A 26,011-nucleotide genomic window follows, 5' to 3' on the forward strand; every position below is an offset into this window, starting at 1 on the left:
GATTTTCACAGGATATTTTTCTTCAGGAATAAATCATATGGGTATGGGATAAAGCAATAAAAGTGAAGAATGAATTCATAGCGGTGCTCTGAGTAGGTAAAAAGCAGGACAAATTTCTACCTGCCAAAGGCAAATATTTGCATTCGTCAGCTTGCAAGATAAATGTCTTGAGAAGAATTTTAGCTACATGTATGAGGAAGAAAGAGTAAATATCAGCTGCTATAGAAAAAAACAGCATGACCTAGACGAAGCATAAGTACGAGGTCCTACAGAGATGTCAGAAGACAAAGAGAAGACACATCCAATTACAGTCCTTAATGAACGTGTCATCCAAAGTTACCAAGGAAGAGGAGTGAAGGACGGTCTGGAGAAAACTATTTTAAACCCTCCTGCACCTTGCTAGTGTCTATCTACCACACAGTAAAATATGGGAGAGAGGTTGGCATTTTAATTAGGACAGGAAAAATCCTTTCTAAAGCAGAGGTTTAGACATGACAGTTGCTGCCACAGAAATTAGCTGCCTACAGATGACAGTACTTAAAAATAAGGCAGAGAAGAAAAAAATCCACCAAAACCCAAACCTCAGGCCTACTTAAAAACAGCTAGAAAGAGAGACTAAAGGGGAAAGTCAAGAGCAGGAGACAGAATAATTGCTAGCACTAAGAGCACAAGGTTTCAAATAACTATAGATCAAAACAAAACAAAAAAGGAGTAGGTATCCTTCAGTCTCAAATTTGTCTGGCAGTTCCACTAGGATGAATGTTTTATTGGTGGCATAAGCAGGAATATAATGAAATACTTTTCATTAAAGCCATTGTATTCTAGCAGATCATATAGAGGTCTATGATTTAGCCACCAATTTTTAATTAGAAATTCACTTGATTTGTGCCATAAATGTTTAACAACATACTGTAGGGACTGTTCGTAGGTGAATCCTATGGAAAGGATAATTTTAACATTTCTGGATTTTTTTCCCCACTTTGAAAAATCAGCCCATTAGTTTTTCCATCCTCTTTCCCCCTCCCCTACCAAGAACTATATTTGCTTAAATATTTTACTGTTCCCTCCCTTATAAAATGCTTCTTACAGCAGTGCTGGCAAAAATACATTTCAAATTTTTTTACTACAACAGAACTGTTGTACAAAGGGAAAACAAAAAATATCAACGTTTTTCAAATGATTCTTTCTTTTTGTACTAACCATATTTTAGAAGTAGAATTCAAATGAGTCTGAGTTTTAATTTGTTTTTATGTTTTACTTCAGAACATTTAACTCCTTAACTATGGTATTGTAAACGAGAGTTTGATTTAGCTTCAAATTCTACCTCAAAAGAAACTGGGATTAAACTTCCTGAACCTTCCCCTTTAATAGAAAACAGCTTAGAAGCTGTATTTAATACAATTTGAAACTATCTTCCACCCATGAAAGCCTACCCACACATATGTTTTGGGGGCTGACTTGTTTTTTAATGACACTACTGTAAATTAATGTAATCAATGCTAGCAGCTTCCAAAATGTGCTAAAAAGACTGCAGCTCTTTATAAAGCTACCATAAAATTCCTTAAGGAAAAGGATACATGCAGCTCAGCTACAACAAAACAATTTAAACAGCAAGCTATGCAGCTCCTACCCATGTAAAAGTGGAAATCACAAGCTAATTTCATCAACGATGAAGGAGATGAGCTACATATAACTGAAATACAAAAAAGCATAGTTCTGTGATTATAAAGTGTATCACTACAAAAATGCAACCTCTGAAAGTTGAGCTACTGCTCTTTTTGTTAAGAGGCGAAAAACTATCATTCAAGGGGAGTGCATTAAGTAAAATTGCCAATGCTGAAAAATATCTAGCAAAAATTGCAGTGCATTGGGATGCACCAGCTCCCGATCCTTTTACTGTTTAGTTACAAATCATTCCAGCTTTGCACTAAAGAAAAAAACGGAGAAAAGAGGACAGCTTTCATCAAGGAGATATAGTGAAATGGGACTTCAGCTATAGAAAAGTGATTAATGCCACAGGAAAAATGCTAGATCATCTGGATTCTAAAGAAAATAGTAAGTTATAAAGCTACAGAAGCACACGGAGCCTGTGATATCCTGCATTATCCATTCGTACAAACAGCTCATTTCCCTCACAACTACTACTTCTGAGCATGCGAGTACAACGCCAGTTCGCTCATCATTCACAGTAGTTTAACGGTAGCCTGACAGAGAAGCAGCATTGTAATAACTTCTTGCATCGTTATCATGAAAGCTTCTCCATTAATAAATGTGGTGTATTTGTGTGTCATTTTTTTAAATTGGATATGTAGAAACACACAAATCTTGTAAATTCAACTTTAAAATGTCTTCAATTATCTTCTATACTTTAACTCGAAGCCTACCAGGAAATTTGGATGACTTGAGGATTAATTCTAATAATAACGTAATATTGTACCAGAGTGATAAATGAAAATTGCACTTGTTGACAACACTTAGCTTTTCTATTTAACAGAACCTCTTCAGAGCATAGAAGGGGAAAAACAAACTGCAAGATATGTGCAGCTTCGTTATACATTTTACATAATATGAGTGACATCGTTCACTATTGAGAATGGCTTCTTAACTTAAACAACAAGATCCCATTAAGCAAGTTTAAAATAGAAGCAGCTCTCTAGTAAAGAAGATTTTGGATAGTCTTCAAGTCCCAAATTAACAAGGGAGGCAGACAGGTTCTCTTGCAACAATTTTCTGTTGTAGGCTTGCAGTATTACAACTTCCATTTCTAAAAAAGGAAACGCTCCCAAAATTAGATATGAAGAAACTCCCTTTATGAAATGGGCTACTGTCCTTCCTCACCCACTCAAAACTACAGCAACACATGGAGCACTAAAGGTCTTATTGTTGTTATCAGCTTGACAGCTAAACAAAGATAAAAAAGGCAGGAAGAAATATTCCGTCACACAGTTACAGCAGATTCGCTATTACGAATTATCACCAACTCCTCCAGCATTTTGGGTCCTGAAGGACAATCCAATTCAAATTTTGTGCCATGTCTTCTGCAGTCTTAACATACCTTCTACTTTCATGCACAACTAGATTTTTTTTTTCCCTGAGGTTCAAAAATTCTTCTGTTTCTGGGGGGAGGAAGGACAGGGGAGAGTGCATCAGCAGACAGAAGAAGATCCAATGATTCAGCCTTCTCTTTTCCTTCCCAGTAAATTCTGTATTAGATTATGAACTGGATTTCCTGAAACTCTTCCTCTTCCTGAAGCTGTCTCTTTCCCACCCTGGGAAAAGGATAGCAACAGACATATTGAATCACTGTTATGGGCATACAGATGCCTGAAATGAAATCCTTCAACTCCAAAAAGTTAGATATGAACACACGTTTGCTAACTGTTCTGATAACAAATGATAAGCCTGCCTCATACCAGTGGGAGCAGTCAAAAAAGCCTACAGAACTTCTTTCACTTTTGCTGCTGGTTACAAAGGGCAAGGTCAGAGGAGTCACAGAACTATCATTTAACTTGTTTCTTTTCCCTCCCTCCTGGCCAATGCCATAGGTGCACAGTTTTCTAGGAAAGAAGTACTTGGGTACTCTTTGAAGGGCCTCAAGAAAACTGCAAAGCATTCAGGTAGATGGCAATAGGAAGCACTTAGGAAAAATCAAAAATATCCAAATAAAAGCTTAACTGAGCAAATCCACCACTTGAAATTTTGTTTTTCTTGGAGCCTGTAACTTTGTCTTCCATGTTATGTAGCAACTTAGTTCACGATGCACAGAATAAATTAAGTAAAGTCTATCCTACTTGCCTTTATTACGATACTGAATAAAAAATGTATTTGACATTTGTCTTGATTAAAAAAAAGTTTGTTTTTTTCCCCAGTCGGTTGTTTTCCCTTCCAGATTGGTCTCGTGTAGGAAGGTCTTGTAGTTTCTGATTGTTTGGAAAACAAAATATTTCCACCTAGCTATATGAAGTATTAAAATCATATTATGAGTTTAGGGTAATCAAAGGATAATAATACAGTACTGTAAAGTTATCTAAAACCAGTTTCAAGAGCAAATCTAGACTTTTAGAAAATGCAGGTTTAAGAAGACAGTTTAAGAAACAGAAATCATCAAGACCTAAAACAGTTCTTACATCCGTTTATATGGCATCATGAAGGCTATGAGCATCGCACAGACAATACTACAGAAATGGAAATATACTAAGCGTTAAGAGAAAAATATTAGCATGAAGATTTAACAGTTATACAAAAGAGCACTGTAAAAGACGTCTGCCAGTACTCACTGACCAAGAGGATTAATTTCCAACTAAGACAAATAATGGAATCTGTATTAAGAAAGGCTACCAGTGACAAAAAATGTGAAGATATTAGAGAGAAATACAATGGAAATAGACAACACAAACAACGGAAAATTGCTTGAATTAAAGTTTGAATTACAACTGAAAAAAATTCAAATCATGAATGAACAATTTTTCTGCAGAAAACCTGAATGAAGTTTCATCTTTATGAACAAAAACCAGGAAAAGCCTCCGAGAAAGAGATGAGTTTAAAAAAGTGGGTAAGGGAAGAGGAGACAAGGTAGTTTTCATATTTGTCAAAAGAATCAATAAGGACCACAAAATTGCATGTTATCATAAATGATTCTTCCTTACTTATGTAAAGGAAACACAACATTATATGTTCTATTTAGAGAAAAGTCATTTGTGCAACCTTAGGCAGATAGTTCTCTGACTTCACATTTTAACCATGATTTTAACTGTCTCAAAACACAGTCTCCGAAAAGGCAGTCATTCAGTTGCCAAGACTGCAGATGACAAGTTGCCTTGCCTTTGCTCCATTAAAATAGGGACACTCTTACACATCAAAAGACAACCCCTGGCCAACAGACTTTGTCAGATCTGTAAAACCTCAGGAGGTTTAACAGACCTCACAGACTTTTTCATTAGAAAAGTAGGAGTCTTGGTACACTAGCACTTTATATGTGCTTATTTTGATTGCCCCACAATAACACCGAATTTTGCAGGTCTTTCTAAGAAGTATCTGCACTACTGTAAAGCAATGCAGGTACTTAAGAAAAAAGAAAAGAAAGAACAGCTCGATGGCAGCACGAGTGTCACGAAACCTCGGCGCAGCTCCAGCAGGCAGGGCGGCACCCCCGAGCGAGCCCTTCCCTGCACGGCTCCCAGGGAGCCCCAGGGAGCAGGGCAAAGCAGAGGCCAACGGTAGAAGCCAGACACGGCCGCACCTGCGGGCGAGGCCCGGCCCGGTCAGTGTCGCGGCCCGCTTCCAAGACCCGCTGGGCGGCCAGGGCAGGCCCGGCCCGGCCCGGCCCGGCCGCGCTCCCAGGCCTTCGGGCACACGACGGAAGGGCGCGGCCCGCCCCCATGGCGACGCCGCGCGGGCAGCGGCGCCCCCGGGGATCGCGGCACCGTGTGCGTGAGGGGCCGGTGGTCCGCGGGCAGCGCGGCGGCAGCCGGCGCCCCTGCCCCCGCGCCGGGAGCCCAGCCGAGCTGGCCCGGGCAGCCGCCAGAGCGGGCAGCCGGGAGTCTGCCTCGGCCGCTGCCGCGCCGACCTGGCAACTCAACTCTACTCACCTCGCCTCGCCTCGCCGCGCCGCGCCGCGCCGCGTCCCCTCCCCGGCCAGCACCGGCTCCGTGAACAGCTCAGCAGCAAGGACCGAGAAAATGGCGGCTCCCAGCAGCCTCTGCGGCCCGCGCTCGGCGGCAGAGGGGAGCAGCGCCCCCAGGCGGGCTCGTGGGCGCGCGGCAGCCCCGCGCCCGCGGGCGGCGGGTGGCACCTACCGGCGGCAGCTGGGCAGCGCCGGGCCGGGCCGGGCCGGGCCGGGCCGGGGGCTCCCTCTCTCGCTTAAGCTTCTCGAGCAGCCCCTGCACCTCACTCTGTCCTGTCCAGGTGCTTTCTGCTTTGGATCTCGCTAAAACCAGCGCTCTCATCCTTCGTGCCCGCTGTTAACTGCTTTTTCTGACTCAAATCTGTCAAATATGCAGGAATGGAGTGGGAAGGAGAGTTCCCCGCTCACGTTTTGGCTGGGCCCTTCCAAGCCTCACAGATGCTGTCACCAGCCTACTCACAATAAACTCACAAGTTGGATATAAATAAAGCGTGGCTAATTAAGACTGTGGTTGCTATTTTTGATAGGATCATGAAGAGTCATCCTATAGGGAAGGATGGCATGAAAGTGCAAGGATTTATTTATTTTGAAATCCATAGATCATTCTTAATTGGTTGCACAAGGGAGCTGAGAAGTAATCTGCTAGATGCTGATCTTTTAAGTATTCACTGAACATATGAGATGCCTACTGAAGATACTTAGCAGAGTTTGCACTGTTATAACTGTTTCTTAATGTCTAATAATAAATCATGAATATTGAAACATAGGTAATATGAAAGCACAGGTAGTGCTACCTATTAAGTTTGCCAAAGACTTGTCTTTTCCAGACTGCTTTTTCTGTAGCTATTAAACCTGTCAAATTTCATATATCCGGACCAGAATTTCCCAAGTCAGATAGATGCCTCAGGCTATTTTCTTCAGTAGTTGTAACCAAAATCATTTAATCATTTCCAAGACTAAGACTGTTGTTTTGCAATATTAAAACATTCCATTAACTTTTTTTTTTCAGAAACTCGATTGCCCTCATGGTTGATGCAGCAAATTTAATGTAGCCAAAATAGTTGGCTTTATGTAGGAGACATACTTTCTGCTATCCTCAACAAAAGCCAACTAATTTGAGAAATGTTCTCACACTTTGGTGCTTTCCCATCGTGCATACACTCAGTAGAGACTTAATTTTAACTTTTGTATCTTATGCCTCTGAAGATTTAGGGCAGAGCGACTGGGAAAAATTCAGAGGCAATGAATCTAATTACATAACATGCAAGAATGCCTCGCGATTCCAGGGCTTAGACCGAAAGCCCTTTTGGATAGGGATTGTTTCTCACTTCATGTTGTCCAGCATTAACTGAGAGACCCCAATTTTGCTTGAAGCTTCCAGTTACTACAAGTAACAACAGTAACTTCCGTTATTATAAGTAATGAAATCTTAGCAGAATCCTTTTGGTTAGTTAGAAAAAATCATAATGAGTATTCAGTAATCAGTAACAGTATAAAATTTGCTTTGATAAGACTTCTGGTCCAGAAAAAGAATAACCCCAAAACTAAAATATTACATTTACTGATAGTAGCCTAATGGTAATTCTGAGCCTATAAGAAAGAAAGAAACAAAGAGAAAAAGAAAGAAAGAGGGAAAGAAAAAAGAAAGAGAAGAAAAGGAAAGAAAGGAAAGAAGGAAGAAATGGAAGGAAAGGAAGGAAGGGAAAGAAAGGAAGAACAGAAGGAAGAGAAGGAAGGAAGAAAGAAAGGAAGAAAGAAAAAGAAAAAAAAGAAAAAGAAAAAGACTTCCCTGGACTAAAGGAAAAAATGGTTCAAAAGGTCTGAGGCTGTACTCATAAAAACAATCACGTAAGATATTACTGCTGATAGATTCTAGTTAACATTTCTCTATTAAGACAAAAATTTGATCGCAGTCCTATAAACTTTTTGTAGTTTGATACTGCAAAGATGTGCAAAGTTTGCATAATTTTAGGCAAAGTAATCTATTTAGCTTACAATATAACTGAAGTCTTGTAGTTCTAACATTTCTTGTTCTGCAAAAATAAAATTTACAGTGGTTCTTGAAAATAATTGCATCATTAGACCTGACTCTATATTTTTGTCATCCAGTGAGGTTACCATGGCACACAGTCCCTGATGAGAATAAATAATTTTTACAGTCCCCTAATTTTAATCTTTTGGCTTCTTCTAAGGGCTTTGGCACTTTTCTTAATTTGAAATCTTCAGAGTCATCTGTATAGAGTAAAAACAAGAAATGGAGTGATTTTTAAACAAGAAAACCACCTGTACTGAAAACGCAGGTCACTGTTCTGGGAAATACTATAAAATATAAGTATTTCAGGGATTTCTTTAATATAAATAGAAATGACCCCAAGAAATATTCTAGGAAAAAGATTGCTTTAGACACACAATTGTGTGAAAATTTATAAAGCACACCTCTTAAATAGTTTAAATCTCTCTCTCTTCTATAATGTATGCACATACCATTTTTATTTTTCATTTGTACTCTGTACTTCCTTAAAATAAATCAAACAAGAGTAAAAGGCTCAAGCATTGCAGGCACTATTTGCGCAAGCCAGACATAACTTGGTTACCTAAAAAATTCTGGTATGATAATCATACACAGTCACCTATCTGCTAAACAGTTCTATTTCAGTAGTAGAAATTCACATCAATCGAAACTCACCTCACATCAGTCCAAAGTAAGGTTATTTCATGATCTTTGATATATTATGACACAGTAAGATATTAGTACCTTAATATTGCAATGTGAACATGAATATTTAGTCTTATAAATATCCTTGTCATGCCTCATTGGTAATAGTTTTATCAGCAATGATTTTCACAAATGTCACTGCTTTGCTGAGGTTTTCATACTTTTCTGAACAAAACAGATTGTTTTAGAGGTCACAAGGTGCTTTTACTGTGGCCCATTTACAGGTTTTGATCTCTAAATCAAAGCCTAAAAAAAAAAAGAAAAACTGTAACATGAGTAACTAGAAGAATTGGAAGATAAGAAATCATAATGGAAAAAAAAAATTCCACAATAAAGACAGTAATGCTCCTAAAATGTTTATTTTCTATGAAAGCTAGTTGTTTTCTGGTAAGTTTAACCAACTTAAATTTTAGTTTGAAGTAAAATTTCAAATTAGTCAACTGCACTGTAGGCCAAAACTAGTAATGCCTTTGGCAACCTAACAACATTAGAACTAATAGTATTAAGGTACTTTTCACTGTAGATGAAATTGTAAAATGTTAGCTTTGGCCTACAGTACAATTTACTGACTTTCTATAGCGGTAGTCTCATTGGGCTTTTTTGCATGGTTTTTTGACTAGAGAGTAATTCCAGTTGTCCTTAGATTAGTTTATTTATCTTTGTCTTACTCTTGTATTTTACTCTGAGATGAATTGAGAAAAAAAGAATTGAAATTTTACAGATATGAAAATAACTTTTAGTGAGATAAAGAAAATCTTCTTACGGTGTGGCCATGTATGGCTGCCCTAGGTACCTGCATGCTGACCATATAGGTTTTTTTTTTTTTTTAGCCCATATGCAATTTATGCCATGGATAAGTGACAAAACAAGCAAGTTAGGTTGAAAATTGGATGCTATGTAGCATAAATGGTGATACCTTACATACTGTTCTCCCAAACCCAGTTTTGCACATCACAATGGGATATTACTGGCTCATTTACTCCGTATCAGGGAAGTAACTTACATTAGGTATTATTGCATTAAGGTTGATGTTATTCATCCTCTTGTTTAAATTGATGTTCTTCATTGAAAATCCCATTTAAAAAAGGTACCTGCAAGGCAAATGAGGAATCTCAAGGTGGATCTGCAAATGGTGGTTTTGGCTGGATCTTATTTGAAGAGGTATGTTTGCTTAATGAAGGAGTAATGCTTAGATACAGAAAGAGGAAAAGGAGCACCACTGCATGTGCTTGACCCTAAGGGAAGTCCAATAGGTGTTTTTGGGGGGATTTTATGCTAATTGAAAAAGATTTGAAGCCCTAACTAAAAAGATTCTTTGGATTTTGATTTCTGCTTGTTATTTGTTCCTCATGAACATGAACATTTTGTAATGTGGACAACTATGGCTGTTGGGAATGCTACAGATCATTTCATGTAAAGATGACCCAATATCCTCTGGGGAGAGAGGAAGTTGATAACATTTCTAGACTAATTTGATGTATCTTTAACTAACATTACTAGTAAAAAATACATTAAAATTCCTTTTAAAATTACTATTATAAATCCTTAAATAAATTATTTTGGAACAATGTGGAGAATTTTAATGAAATGTTACACAACTTTATGAAATTCAACAAGGACAAACGCTGTTAAGGTGGGGGCAATGCCTGGGCTCTCAGCAGGGACAGATACACAAACTCAAGAACACTATGGCCAATACTGAGTGTTTATTACCTCTACACCTAAGCAGAGGTTCCCCAACAATTTCCTGATCAAGGCATTAATGGAGCAGGAGAGTCCTTGGCACCGCCGAGTGTCGGTCCAAGGCAAGGAACCCCGGGGGGGCACTACATGAGTTTTTATGGACTACATACATGCACAATAAGCATAGTGAGCTCATCGCAAATCTCAATTCAAAGCCTAGGTGTAGCGCCACACTGGCATGGGCTCAGCTGCCTGACTATGGGTCAGCATGCCCTGAAGAAACTCCTTTTCCCATGGAACGGTCTGGCTGGCTTCCATTGCCTATCTCCTCAACATTCTTCCACATTTACCTGTACAAATGCAAACTCCCGCACCTGGAAAGGAACAACCCCTTGCAACAATACACACTGGGGACTGACTGCCTGGAGAGCAACTCTGCTGAAAAGGACCCGGGATCTTGGTAGACAGCAGTGGACATGAGCCAGCAGCATCCCCTGGCAGCAAAGAAGGCCAGCAGCACCCTGGGCTGTACAAACAGGAGCAGAGCACCTACTGATCGAGAGAAGTGATCACCCCCCTTCACTCAGCACTCATTAGACCACATCTAGAAGACTGCATCCAGTGTTGGGGCCCCAAGTACAAGGAAGGTGTCGATCAACTGGACTGAGGTCAGCGCTCCTGGACCAGCAGGATGGTTGGGGGTGGCCAAGGGAATGGCACTTGGCCTGGAGAAGAGATGGCTTTGAGGGGATCTAAAAGCAGCCTTCCAATACCTGTAAGGAGGTTGCCAAGGAAGCAGAGCCAGGCTCTTCGCAGCACTGCATGGTGGAAGGATAAGAGCCAATGGACATAACTTGAAACCACAGGTTCCTACTGGGTATAAGGAAAAGATTTTCACCATGAGGACAGTCGAACAGTCTCCATCCTTGAAAGCTTTCATGACCAGACTGGATAAAGACCGATCTGATCTCATGGCTGACCCTGCGGAAGGCTAGATTAGATGATCTTCTAAGGTCTCCTCCAACCTGAGCTATTCTATGATTTTAAAACACAACAAATTATTGAAAACTGAAAAATCAAATAATACCAGACACTAACCTCTTTGAAATATTGTTTTTAACACAATCATGTTACAGATTTTAATTAGCTTGAAGCTTTTCGAGTCAGATAAATATAAATTAGACTTAGCAAACAGTTCATTGACATGAAGCTTTTGATCAATAATGGGTCATGAGTCATGGAGGTTCATATGGGAATCTCTGTTTGTTGACGTATTCGCCAAGAAATTAATGCAACTTCTTATTCCCTACTAATCCCATTGACATAGGCATTGTAAAGCCCATTGTGATTGTGATGACCCTAAAATGCTAACATTAATTGGTCCATTACCATCAGGTTAATGAACAGAGTGAAAAAAGCTGTGCAATGCAGAGCTAGAATTTCAGAGATGTAGTAGAGAAAGAAAATCAATCAAACAAAAAAATGGAGACAAGCATGAGAGAAACAGTAAAAGAACGATGGAGAAAGGAAAGGTCCAAATGACAGAACGGTGGCATGACATGAAACATTTTCTCATGAGTATGACAATAAAAAATTGTCTGTTTTACCCATGCATTCAATGTTTCTGCTGCCCCAGGAGGAAGAGATGCAGTGGTTTGATGGGAACACAAAAGCTTTGCATTTTTATGCTGTTCCACAGAAAATCAAATCTGACTCTCTCTTCCAGATGAGTTTGAATGGGACAACAGAAAGAAGAGGAACGCTATGGTTGACAAGCATCTCCCTTTTATTTGATCACTGTGGTCATTCATTCTTCCCACATGTCTTGTTGATGATGTCCAAAAATTGTTTTATGTGGGGGAAACTCAAGAGGGTTGTCCAGATCTTAGCAGGCAAACTTTCCTGTAATTCACAAATCCTTTGCCTCATAGGTAGAAGGTTAAAAGAGATAGTCGCATATCAAAGGCAGGTGTATTTTATACATACATACATACATATATATATATATATATATATATATATAGACTTTGAACTCTAGTTGGAATCAAAATACCGGAAGAAGAAGAAAAAGCAGAACAGAAAAACAATGGACAAAGTGCTACCAGAGTACTTTCTAGTTTGGGACCAAGAATGAGGGATCACGGTTGACAGTTTCAGAAGTAGCTTATTTGAGTGCCTGATGGTCTGCAAACCCCAAGCTTAGGAATTCAGGTTTTCTCTTACATGATTATCATTAGTCACAGACACACTTCCCTGTTAACATACTTGATATCTGGGGTACACAACCCAAGTGAGTGTGTGGACCATGCTGATAATGTCTTATCAGCTTTAGGATTTACCTTCAAACCTTCATATTCTCTTGATGCACTAGTACTCTTACCTCCCACAATAAAATGGCATGAGGTAACTGTGTCCCAACTTTTACTTCCTCGTACGTGTCACTGGGTAAGTGCCTGTGAACTTCAGTAACAGTCAACCCAGTCAGCTACCGCAAGCTGCAGTTACTGCCCATCCACTGATAAGCAGTCTGTTGTTTGCAGACTTTGCCTCCCTATCCTTCCTGTATCATCAATACCCAGCCAACCCTGAGAAGATGCTACAGTCATCTGGAGTTTTCTCTGGACACATCCCAGACAAGAGATGGGCAAAAGCACAAACTGTAAGCGACCGCTTCCTTGCAGATGCTTAGACACCAGCAAATGCTGCCTGGCTCTCCTACCACCAAATGGCCACTGCCACAGAGCTGCTCTGCCGGACCCTTCATACACACAACTGCAGACTAGTTATGTGCTGAAGTCAGCAAATGAATTTTGTCAGCAAAGTGCAGTTAAGTCAAATACAATTTATTGTGGGATGTATGTAACCCAAAAGCCATAATGATGGAGGCCTGTCCTGAAGACTATCCAACTATTCTGACTCATTGCATGAGCTGTGAGCAAGTTCAGGAATACCTGCTTTACAAGTTGTACTCTACCTTTCTGCATTAGTGAACTCAGGTAATGCTGCAAGTCTCTAAATTGCACTGCCAGTGAACCTGTCACTGCTCACCTTATAAAACATGCAAAATTCCTAGTTTTGTTCATATTTTCACACATACTTTGATATAGCACTTGCTAGGAAGGTGTAGGCACCAGAAAAGAAAAAAAAAGCTTCTTAATAGCATTCATCATTTTTCCATTGTGCCTCCATTCTTGAAGGCAGGCAAAGGGGAATCATTATTGCTCTTAATGGTTGCAGCACAGGCTTGGAGCATAGTGCCTCAAAACAGCTCGTGTCTCCATCCTTCAAATAACTCACATCAGTAACTGACTTGCAGACCTCCACTTCAATTGACTATTGGTGAGACTGGGAACTGTGCAAGCGAACTGTGTAGACGAGAGCTTAATTTGTATTTCTGCTTTCCATTCTTCATCAGCAGGTGCATCAACATAAACAGAATCAAAAAGTTAAGAAGAAGAATGATGCTGTTCCAAATCCTTGACCAGAATGCTTCCAGGCCAACAGGGTTTGGAACCTGAACCTAAATCTGTGGCTGACTCTTGCCTACATTTGGAATTGGGTAAGAAAGACAAACAATAAACAGTGCTCACTGAAACATTCCTGCTTTCTGTGTGCTGAAAACAAACCAACTTTTCTCAAACAGCATGTTTCTCCACAACCAATTACCTTAATCTGAATTCTAGAAATGTAGAATTTATTTTATACGTTAGGATGATGAAGTAATACTTTGTTTAGCTATGAAAAAAACAAAAGTTATAAGATTTATCTGGCAATCACTTACCTGAGAACATTTCTCCTTTCAATTACTTAGCTTAACAGAAACAGCCGGTACTAGCTAATGTTTACGATTGTTACTTGTCTAAACAGCACTGACCAAATGGAAATTGTTTGGAATATGTGGAAACATGCCTTCTTTGTACCATTTTTCTTCTATGTGAGAGCTTAGGAAATGTCCCCACAAAAGAAACAATCACCAAAAATGACAGATTTCAAGAAACAGCATACATTTTAGGAATTTAGAGTAAGATAATTCTTAAAGATACATAATATAAAATCTAAGTATTAAAGGACATTTTAGTCCAAATAGCCACTCTTGCATGTCTACACAAGAAAAGTAACGCGGTCAGCTGATGTTTACCCCTCAGACCAGGTAGTAAAGTTGTGCCTGGTCACATGCATATATACAGTAGGATAATACACAGGAAATGAGCTGTTCAGATACATTCTGCTTTTGTACATTTGCAGCTCTCATAACTGGTGTCTGCAGTATTTATTTAGAAAAATCAAGAATAAATATACTTCCATAAAACTAAACTGACATTAACACTAATTTTTTGCTAATTCCATGTGCTTGCTGGGTAATATACTATAACCTTGAAATCCTTATAGTTGCATTTAAGCTAAAAAACTTCCAACTGCTATCCAATTGTTATCATAATGCCCACTGAGGCGTGTTCTCTATTGTAGTTGGGGTAAAACATTCAGATTGCTTCTTACTCAGGCAGGAAGCACAGCAGGTGACTTACGACTGTGGTGTGACATCCTGCAGCTTTGCAGCCTTTGTGATTTTTCTCTCTTTTCAAAATTTTATTTTATCCAAACTTTTAGAAATGTCAATTTCTAAAAATAACCAAAGGAATCAAAAGCAAAAAAAAAAAACCTCTGAAGCAAATAAATATTTTCATTGAAATGCAAATCTATCAATTTTCGAAATGAGAGAAAACACTACCTTAGCCTTTAACAAGGGTGTTTGACTCTTTTATAGGCATCCTAGGATGCCTATGTGCTTTTTCAAGCACACTAAAGCCTCCTGAAGAGATAGAGAACAAACCAAAAGGTTGTTGTGTAGAAATAAAATATATATCTCACTTTTGAACCCAGTAATTTGTCACACTTCAGATAATAACAGTTATTACTGACAAAGATATGCATCACATAAGCAAGTATAAAACAAACTCAAATATGATTTTTTAGCCTAGGAGTGAGAGCTATTCTGTGCCAATAACATATTTATCTCAAGATGAACAGGTGCATAGTTATTTTCAAAATGTTTTGCTTGGCCTGTAAGTAGAGCTTATCAATGGCCACCAGAAGTCCTTTACAGCCTAAACTATTCTATGATTCTATGGACTCTGAAAGCTGTAAAAAGTGTAAATGACTAAGCAAGGAGGAAACATATAACAGCTAAACTATCTGCAAGAGAAATTCAGGAAGGCTCTTCTAGCTAAAAGTTCTCTATTATATGACAGGGTGGAGAAGCTGGAAGCAGTTAGACTATCAGAGCAGGAATACCTCCACAGGAAGAAAGAGGATTGTGTCAAGATGCTACAGAAATTCTTCAAGGAGCATGGACAAATTTTATTTTGCTTTCTAAACAGGTGATGATCCACATATCCTTCTAATGATAAAGTTATGTTTCTTTATATCTATATGAAATGAGAGGAGATGTGTGAGAAGCTGGAGAGATGAGACTTGGAAAGTCATAGGGAAAAAACAGCAGTACTCAGAATGAAGTACGATTAGTTACTGCAACTATTGTAGCACGAGCACATACAGGAGTTATTTCGGAGGAATGAAAATCAGATCTGAAGATAAAGGGTATATGGAAAAAGGAGTAGAAGCAGAAAATTTTGTCAAAGCTTTCATTTATACAGGCAAGAGAAGCAGAAGGAAATAGAGTATACTGAATTGTGCTAATTCATATCAGTAATAAAAACTAAGCTACAAAAATCTCTCAACCCTGTAAACATAATGCCCACCTAAAATATATTTTAGCCAAGCGTTGGAAAGCTTCTCTGAGGTCCCTTATAAAGATCTATATCTGTTTATTGTCTCATATCTATCTTACACTGGAAAAATACAACAGCATCAGTAAAATTAATGGAAACAATGGAAAACAGACTGAGTCCGGAATAAATATCTCTCTAAAACACAAGTATATTTGGAGTCATACTTTTATACATGCTCTCCATTCCTTTTTGGATGATGTAGTTCTAAAGGTGAAATTGGAAATATGTAGTCCTCCATTTGATAATCATTTCCGGAAAAAGATTTCACTTCCTGTGGACTTACAAGGAAAGTGTTTAATAATACACTACCTATAATTATTTAATAGTCCAAATTCCTTTTATTAACAACCCGAAAAGAATAATTTGGAATTGAGAATTACAATGTGTTGAAAAGTATAAATAATTTTGAGCTACAAATCAATACTATTACATACAAAATGAAACGTAATGCATAAGGACTTGACTTTGCAAACCTTTATATAAGGGAAAAACTTAACTCATGTCTAGTCTGTGCAAGTCTCAGCAGGTAAAATTACTCATCAGCATAAATTTTCACAAGAATAAGCTCTAAATGGATTGTAAATAACTGACAAAGTATTTACCACACAAAAGAACTCCCATATATCAGCACTCATAGCTAATATGTTTCCTTTACTGTAAAAGTTGTACCACTCATCACAATTTAATTATATCATTTAGTTAGTATAAATAAAATATACAGACAATATAGTAAATACAGCAATGCTGATTTGGTAAAATTGTTTGATAATCATTTATTGTAATTTAATCTCAGGTCTAATTATTCCATAAGTATTTAAGTATTAATGAACCATTTAATTAATAGCCCAATTCTTACAATAATGACACACTTTCACTGAATCACTGTTGAATGGTTGATGTAAAACACTCTTCTAGCTTTTCTAAAATTCGTTTCAGTGACATTCTCATTGTGAAGCTCTAGAAGCCATGAAACCACATAAAACTCTCATCCTAAAACTACGAAGCTATATCACACTTTAATTATACTTTAACTGTATATAGTCTAAGATTCAGCACTCCAAATATATTTGTAGGTTTAAAGATGTAGGCAGGTGCCTGCTAGGTAAACGTATCTAAATGGGGTAATTGTAACAGACCCATTGAAACCCATGGGAGCCAGGCATCTAACCTACTTTTGTAAAATCTTTTTATGGGCCCAGTTGCATCTTTAATATCTTTGAAAGTCTGCCCTCATATTATTAACTATCATGATCACTAGTTAAACTGTAAACAGTATACAATGCCACTCATTAATTAGGGCTACATGGCAACCTACTACTGTAGGAGGCCCAGACCCACAGGCCAAAGCTACAAAAATCCACAGACTTTAAGCTAGTAAAAATGTAAGTAAATTGGCACTGTATGAAGTAAACATTTAAATATACGTGTGTGTGTGTGTGTGTGTGTGTGTGAGAGAGAGAGAGAGAGAGAGAGAGAGAGAGAGAACACAATGTTCTTTAAAAATAAGTTAATTAGCTCTGGCCAAGAGAGAAGACAGACTATTTCTAGAGAAATTGCTGTCAATGATGGTAGAGAGAGCTAAGTATTTGCAGAAGCAGTCAGTATTTTGCAAGACTATGCAACATTGAACAGTTAAGTAATCTCTATATCTGGATCATTTGTATACCTAACTGAAAACCTAATTCAATTGTGTGAGCACATATTTGGGTTCACAATATTTTAATTTGTTTCTGTTAGCTTTCTCCTTGTCAAATTACAAACTCCAACTAAAAGAAAAGCTGGAGTTTTGCAATGTATAGTTGTGAAACTGTTGCTGCAGTGTTTTCATTATCATATGAAGACAAACATCCCAGTGTTATAATGAAAATAAACATGAAGTTGCTATATTGACCTGAAATGACTTTTCGCATACATATAATAAGGTAATCTTGATATTAAAGTGATTATCTTCCAGCAAGAAACATATCAGCAAGTGTAAGTACATGCTTTTCACAGATTTTATAGAATATTAGTTATTACTGTAATATACTCAATTATATTTTCAAATTGTTTCTGTCGCATGAATATTTATATTGCATGTAATGGCTACCTTCATATTCAGCTTGTTCCAGTGTTAGCATTATACTTCACAAAATAAGTAGTTTAGTTTCCTTGAATAAACTTGGGATTTAACCTTTCTGTTGCTGCAGTGACTAGACTGCTTTATTCTTCTGTATTTCCTCACTAACCTCCTTTCATCCTCATCATGAAATTAAAACTTCACATTTGCAAATGTGCAGCTCAAATTCAACGTGCAGCTGTTCTTCAGTTTTATCACGTTCATGAAATGATTTATATCCCAATAGAACCATGTACAAGACTGAGAAGGCAGACAAAATAAAGACTTTACAACTGACAGGTAAGAGGAATTTATGGAAGACTAACCATGTGTGCTGCCTGAGCAAATTAAATATTTCTTAACTCACATATCCCAATTAACAATCAAAATAAATTAAGAACGGCTTTGAGAAACTTGCAGAGAAGAATAACACACAGTGAGACGGGCACATGTATTGGGGATGATCATCAGAGGAGAACATCCATACAGCTGTTTACATTTTTACATCTGTAATTAAGAGGACACACCAAGTGAAAAAAGATCAAGTTTCAAACATAGTACAATATATCACTGATATTTTGAATTCCATTGAAGGCCATAACAGAATAAATACAAAATACTTCTGTGGAAAGCGGTGGCAGAGTGCAAAACACTTAAATAGTACATTTCACTTCTTAAATGGTATGTTGTTGCTACTGTAAATAATGACCTCACTAGCTCAAACCACATGATTAAAATATATGCTTAAATTGATGCCCTATAATCAATTAGGGAAGTGTGTACTTGCAGGTTTGGGGTTCACTGTTGTATCTTATTTCATACAAAAATTACCTTAGAAAGATGTTACGTTAGTGTGACTGTGGTAGGAATGCCAGAGGAAGGGTAATATACACTAAGAAGCAGTTTCGATTTTTCACAATCATTTTCACATAACACTTAAAAAAATTATTAAAATAATTTACCATATTTACTAACTTAATGAATTTAGTCAATAACATAATCTATTAAAATAATTTGCCCTGACTTGTCAGGGAGTAATGAAAATTATTTTAGTCTTCACAATATTATCCAAATTGTTATTGAAAATTTGTTTTGATCATTTATTGGTAGAAATGTTGTGCCAAAAGAGGAAGAAAATCTGCTTTTTATTTTGGAAGAAAAACCCTCTTCATCTTGCAGCATGGTTCACAAAGGATGTGGGGAGAGCTCATCAACATGGACAAGGGTCTCTGAATTTTGAGTGATTATAGGATTATAATGTTTTGAAGCTCCACATATTTACAACAACTGAAGACATGTGCACACTCACACAGACACACTGATTCCACGAAGACTTTCCAAATACACTGAATTTTAAAAGCAAGCAAAATACCCTGAAATACTAGTTGAGTGGCACATAACCTTCAGGTGCACTAGGCTCTGAAAAGTCATACCTAAATTTTAAGTCTATTTTCCTTAAATCCTTTCCTTTAAATGCTTTCCTTTACTTTTGTGCATCAGCTCTCAGAGGGTCAGTTAGTCTAACTCCCCTTTTTTCACTTGTGCAACACACCTACACAAAGCTATGCGCTGCTCACATAATGTTTCGCTTTGAGTCCCTGTGAATTAGAGGAAGAAGTTTCTTACGAGGAAGGCCACATCCCAGAAGTGGTGATATGTTTTCAATCTAGCTTTACTGGAGGAGCGGATCAATAGACATAAGCGTATAACCTACTTGTACTCCGTGTTAGTTACTGTCACTCTCATGTACTGTCTCCTTCCTTCTGGAAAGCACTGACACCAACCCACAGGTTGTGCACAACTAAAGGGTCAGGAATGTTTTCTGGGCGGTGAACAGAGATGCAAAGCAAAGTGGGAGCAGTTAGTAGCTTTATTCCTGTTCTAGAATCTAAATTTTTTTTTGAAGAAAAATTCTTACTGCTTGCAAATAACGCATCTGGAATCTGAATTCCGAGGCTAAGATTTGAAAAGTAAAAGAACTGTTACAACTGTTCTTCAATGAGCTTGGAATACAGATTACATACCGTGTCACATTTGCATAAAACACGTTTAACATGCTCAAACGATCTCACTTGGTGTGTTTCCCGCCTCGGCCGGTTAAAAAAAAATACTCGAATTCGCACTATTGTTACAGATGTGTGGACCGAGAGCCGCACAGTGAGGTCATAACCCAGTCGGAGGGCTGACTGTTTGCTGCGCAGCCCGTTATAAATTTAAATTACCTGAGGAGGTTCCTCGAACACGCGCAGGTTTTAACCTGCGCGTTGGGTGCGGGGCAGCCGGGAGTCGGTTACCGCCGCGCAGAGGCGAGGCGAGGCGAGGCGAGGCGGGCGCGCGCGGGAGAGCGTCACTCTCCCGACGGGCGGGCGGGCGCTGGGGCCGGTGTGTGGCGTGTGCTTGGGGCCACTCGCTCGGCATCAAGGCAGCGCGGCACCGCCCGCAGACAGTTCCTGGGTGGAGCTAAAGCTGGGCGGTAGCGGGTCGGCCTGCGGCTCGGAGCGCTGCTAGCGGCTCGGCTTTAGAAGGGAGCGAGGAGGGTACACCGGGGACGCCGCCGCCGCGGTATTTAGGGGGCGGTGGCGGCGGCGGCGGTTGAGGCGGCGGCCGCGCGGGGGGAGGGGGAGGGGCGGGCCATGGAACGGCGCGCGCCGTCTCCCAGGGTGCCGCGGGCCCGCGTCCCGTCATGCCTCGCGGGCCGCTCCGTCCCCTCTGACCCGAGCCCGTCGCTCCCCCATCCGGGCTCTCGGCGCCACACGGGGAAGATGGCGACGGCGGCGGCGCTCCCTGCCGAGTGGATAAAGAACTGGGAGAAAGCGGGCAAGAGCGAGTTGTGAGTGCGGGGTCTCGACGGAGGAGGGCGGGAGGGAGGCCGGCGCGGGAGGCTGGGTGAGGGGGTGAGGAGGTGGGAGCGGGCGGGGAGGACGCAACTCGCTGTGCCCTCGTCGTCGGGCCGTAGAGGCGAAACCCTGGTCGGGCGGTGGGCCCAGACCGCCTTTCCGTCCACCTCGGCCGCTTTTGTCGCTCCCTAACGATCTCCGCCGAAACTCGGCCCCGTCGCTGCCAGCTAGGCCTAGTTCTTCTGGCTGCCGTTGCCCGGGCCCGAGCGCCCCCTTCCTGCCTCTGGGTCGGGTTTATCGGGTGTCGGGTGCCTTCTGCTCAGCCGGGCCCGTGGAGGTAAGATGGAGCCTGATGTTTCCTTGCCTCGCTGGCTTCTCAAAGTTGACCTTTTCGGTCGAGGTCTCGACCCCTGTCCCTGCTTTCTCCTCTCCGAGGTGTTTAGCGCTGTCTGCTTTGATCCGGGCTAGGTAGGATCAGCTAGTCCTCCCCACTTATCCTGCAGGGCAATGTTTGTGCTCTAAAGGGTCTCCTCTTAGCTTCCCAAATCCATCCAGGTGTGGTAGGGACTTTACCGTTCAGGGTCTTGAATATTTCTGTCTTGAGCAATTTCTAAGCTAGCAGGCGGACTGAATGTGCTATGTGTTATGTTTCGGGAGGTTATCTACCAGTTTCTCAAATTTAAATTAATGTGTTAGCTTGGATGTGGGTGCCCAGTTTCCTATCTATATATTTGAAAAAAATTTCTCATATTAATTTTCCATTCGCTTGTGCTTTTTATTGTAACAAAAAGTTTGAAATAAAGATATTTGGGAATCATTTTATGAGTAAGACTTTTTAATAGTCTTTCCTTTATTATTTCTTTTTGTTCCTATATATTAAAAGATTGTGCAGCTGTGGTAATCTCTGTGCATGGAAGAAAAGAAAAGGTAGTGAGGTACAGAATAGGAAACATAGAGGCTCCCTACTGAAAAAAAAAAAAAGTTCTACCTCCATTTTTATAGTGAAAAGTCCCCCCCCCCCCCCCTGCTTTTTTTGGCCATGTTGTTATTGTCCTTGAACGGTCCTAAAGCAATAATCGTGTTAGCACATCAGGTTACATGTTTTGGTATATATTATGAATAATAAAAGGCCAAGGAAGAGGTGTACTGTAACTACATTTATGACAATGATAAAGTATTCAGGAGCCCACAAACAAAGATGAGGCTCACATTGCTTTTTTTAATCTCCTTCTGCTTAAGATTATATGGCAATAGCTGAATTTGTATCCAACTGAGCAATGTTTGTGATAAGCACTGAGGCCTTTTTAATGAACTTACTTTAGAAACTTCTATATGAATAACAAAGACTAAAATGTACAAATATATACTAATTGATACCTTTTGAAAATGCACAAGTGGCAATAATAAAATATAAAATATTGTCTTTTTACATAAAATGTTGCTATTTTTTTTTCCTGTTGTGATACTTAAACCATTTTTGCCCAAAGAAGTCATATATGCTTACAACTTTTGTAACTTGCATGATTACTGAGTTTGTATGAAACTTGCACGTGGAGAGAAGTTTCACAATTGACCGTGTAATGGTTGCTGCGTTTTTTGAGTTCTCAGAACTTTGCTGTGGGAAGAAGGGCAAGTTAGCTTAATTTTTGATCATGATAAAGCCTTTTATGATTCTCCTCTCCCCCTAAGGCAGTATTTCTTAAATGTGACTGGGAGGAAAATATTCTAGTTTGCTGTGGGGCCAATAAAACAAAATGATAGGTTAAGTTCCTATGTATGTGGCGTTTCCAGTTGATTTGCTTTCCAAAAGGAAGAGTGCTATTTTTTAAATATTCGTAACAATTAAAGAAGGAACAAAAGCAGTATTTCATGTTTTTCTTTGAATTATCTACGAATCTCCCCAAAATATAAATCGGGTATTCTGCAAAAGGCATGGTGGGGAGGAGAAGGCCATAAATGGACAAAACGGAGAGTTGTAGCAAATACGGGCTTTGCAAAAAAACTTGGAATTTCATTTTCTATATGGAGGCCTGCTCTAATAAAGCCAATGCACAAAGTCATCCATTCCCTCTTGTATGGATATCTGTTTTTAAAACTGGTAGGCTTAGTCACCGAGAGTCAAATACCAAACTTCACTGAAAGTCAAAGATTGCAGAAGAAAACTTATTGTAAGTAGAAAGAAAAGATTAGGTTATATGGGAAAATACCTATTTACTGGTATATAAAATGACTTATGGGATCTGATCAGATCAGCCCAAGATTGTATTTTGAGAGTTAGTAGTTACCTAAATAAAACCTAATTTTATGTATTAGGGAACGTGAAGATTGCTGTATTGAGAGAAGTAAATGGTAGTGTCTTTATCTAACACTTCAACTTCCGCTGTGGTTAATAATGAGTGCTTAAGATGATCTATGTTTTCTTACGTGATCTTGTGTAGTAGGGTGATGATCAGCCTATGTCCTAAAGCATGTAGGATTTGTAATGTTGCTGTAATCTGTAGGAGTTGCAATTCTTTAAGAGAAAAAACTGCTTGTTTATCAAACAAAACAACACACAGTGAAGTTTTAAATCCAGTAATGAAGTCACTTTTAAAATAACGATTTATCTATTTTTTTGAAGTATTATGAAAAATACCAACTTGAGTTTTGCTCATGTGATCATTATGTCAGCATAAGACCTTATTGTCCAAAAACTGGAGGATAAGGGTTTTTTTTCGCATATCCTTAGCGTCGTTATGTGGGTTAGTAAGGCAGCGTAATTAGAACCTAAGCAGTAGTGACTATAGACTTCATAGAAACTTCTTTTAGAGCCCTTATTCATAACTGTACACACGTTTAATTAGCTCAGCTACTAGTGTGTAATATCTAATACATATATAAAAATGCACATTTTATTCTAGGTTCAACTGTTCTAAGTAAGGTCGTTACCAAAGCCAGACATTGGTCAGGATGTGGTGCTCTTATATGTCTCTCATTTTCTTCAGATTCATCTCTATCGATATACACTTCGAATTATGTATATTTGTTTTTCTACTGCCAAATACTGTGCACAGATTGTGCTGCAATCTGTGTGCTGCTGCTTAGTGTGTTGATTAGTCTGTTGTAGTCCTATCTGTGTATCTGTATACTCTGCACTTAATTTTTACGTTCCTCTAGTAAGGAGCTTACCTTGTTCTTTGTATAGTGTCTGCCACAATAAGATGCTGGCCTGTGACTATAGCCCATACATACTTGATAATACTCCTATACTGATGAAAAACTTAGAGTGATGCCTTTACTTCTTTTGTGATAGACTTGAACATATCAAGGAGCCTTCAAGGGAGAAGTATGGCTTTAATAATTTACGTGGCTGGCAGTTTATGTAATATGTTAAGCTTCAAGATAAACTGAAGGAGCTTAACATTCTGTGAATGTGAAATTTTGAGACTCAATCTTGCAAGCGCTCTGGATGTGTTTGTTACTTTACTTGCATAAGGAATACCATAGTATTAAGTAGGAGATGAAGGACTGGGAGTCAGGACATGTAGCGTTTAGGAAAATGGGATTTAGTTGTAGTTGTGCCATCCTGACTGTAAAATGCAATTGCTCGTGCTTTATCTCAACAAAAGACCTACCCACATCAGTTAAACTATGCATATACTTAAATATTTGCAGGCACATGCACTTTGTGATAACTACTGCCATATACTGTGTGTAGGAGTATAGTTGAGAATATAGGACATTGCATATGAATTGGAAGCCTTGGGTTCGGTTTCTGGCTCTGCTGTGTTTTATGACTGTTCAACAGTCCTTAAGAATCTATCTTCATTATTTAAAAAAAAAAAAAAAAAAAAAAAAAGCTATCCCATCTTAATCCAAAACTAATTTCATTTTCACCCCTTGGTTTTTCAGAAGTGATTCTGATTTTATATTTTTTAATTTATTTTTACTTTCTAGCTTATTTTTTTTAATTTTATTTCAAATTTATTACATTTTTACAGTGAAATGAAGGGAGGTAGGTTGTAGTAGAACAGGAGAGTTACTTATCCATCCTAAACTTGCAGTAATGAAATACAGGATTAGAGTAATAAATGTTTCAAGAGAACTTTTAATGTTTGTATTTGTTGAACTGAAAAGTAGGCCTAATAAATTTTCATGGGCATTGTTTAAGTGGAGAAGTGTTGTAGTGGCCTTTTCTTGAGTTTATTAATCATACTAATACTGACGCTTTTATTCTGATGAAAGAGCAACAACTTTAATTAAAGATGTACTCAGTTGAGACTAGAAGAATTACTCTAATGGTTTATTGGTATTGGAAGGGAGTGCTTCTACCTTGTCTTCATTCCTCATGGTTCCCTTTAATCTGGTGCTTATCTGATCTCCTGGTAAGCTGATCCAACTTGCAAAGTTGGCAAAAAAAACCAAAAAACAAAAAACAAAAAACTTGCTTTTTGATCAGTTTTATGCCAGGTTTGTCAGGTTATTTAACTGACACAATGGCTAGAGCTGTATGGCCGAGAAGGGAGGGAAGGAAGAGATGAAGTATAAATGAAATTGTCCCTTTGTGCAGCAACAAGCTATTAAATCAGCTCGGCTGCACTGCCTGACAGCACCTTCAGGAAAGGTCATCCTGTCTGGAGAAAGAGCATCTATCTGGAAGAACAAGAGCACAATTATATTAATTTAGATCCAGATAGAACCAGCACCTTCTTTTCTTACTAGCAAAATTTCCCATGTAGACCCTCACTCAATGAAAATAAGTACTTTTTAAAATTTTAATAATTTAAGAGGTTTTAATGGTAAATAAAAGCAGATTGTCTTACACACTGATCTTCAGCATGGTTTCTTGATAAGATTCAAGTCTGTTTGATCGACGTAAAGTAGTATGAAGTTGATTTTTACTGTTCTGGTATTGTTGAAATGGGAATTGGAAGAAGCTAAAACTCACTTTGTATTGGATATACTTAAGTGATCTCTTCAGTCCAAGCAGCCCATGTGGTTGCTGATGTAGCTTGTTTGATGACATTACCTTATGACATAGGGGTCAAATTGTGTGTCTCGGTGGATATTTTTGTAGGATTTCCACTTTGCTGCTATTTATATGAAGCACTTAGAAATGATCGCATATAGGATAACCCCTTCATGGAGGGATAGTAATTAAAACGTAAGAAAATCTGCCTTAGACCAAATTGGTATGTTCTTTGCTGATAGCTGAAAATGTCTATTATTGGAGGAGGTGGGAAGAAGAGAGAGAGAGAAAACTAGCATATTCACCATTAGTGGAAA

At 38.9% G+C, this 26,011-nt stretch overlaps 2 protein-coding genes across 15 annotated transcripts in view; one reads left to right on the forward strand and one right to left on the reverse strand.

Annotated features, from left to right (window-relative positions):
• XIAP (X-linked inhibitor of apoptosis) overlaps positions 1–20,517 on the reverse strand; it is a 37,900-nt gene extending 17,383 nt beyond the window's left edge. Inside the window, exon 1 of one of the 7 annotated variants that reach the window (XM_068957779.1) lies at positions 20,132–20,517. Coding sequence is in view for 1 of the 7 variants with exons in the window: in XM_068957773.1 (XP_068813874.1) it covers positions 9,343–9,378 (36 nt within the window). In the remaining 6 variants the exon portion in view is untranslated. Of the gene's footprint in view, positions 1–3,055; positions 3,270–5,588; positions 5,717–9,342; positions 9,394–20,131 lie in introns of those variants that run through there. The other 6 variants (XM_068957773.1, XM_068957776.1, XM_068957777.1 and 3 more) reach the window with 6 other exon arrangements.
• Positions 20,513–26,011, forward strand: part of THOC2 (THO complex subunit 2) — a 62,164-nt gene continuing 56,665 nt past the window's right edge. For 6 of the 8 annotated variants that reach the window (XR_011143601.1, XM_068957765.1, XM_068957767.1 and 3 more), the window contains exon 1: positions 20,513–20,739. Coding sequence is in view for 7 of the 8 variants with exons in the window: in XM_068957765.1 (XP_068813866.1) it covers positions 20,543–20,739 (197 nt within the window). In the remaining variant the exon portion in view is untranslated. The remainder of the gene's footprint in view (positions 20,740–26,011) is intronic. The other 2 variants (XM_068957766.1, XM_068957768.1) reach the window with 1 other exon arrangement.

This window comes from Struthio camelus, chromosome 11 (assembly GCF_040807025.1).
Source record: "Struthio camelus isolate bStrCam1 chromosome 11, bStrCam1.hap1, whole genome shotgun sequence".
Taxonomy (NCBI): domain Eukaryota; kingdom Metazoa; phylum Chordata; class Aves; order Struthioniformes; family Struthionidae; genus Struthio; species Struthio camelus.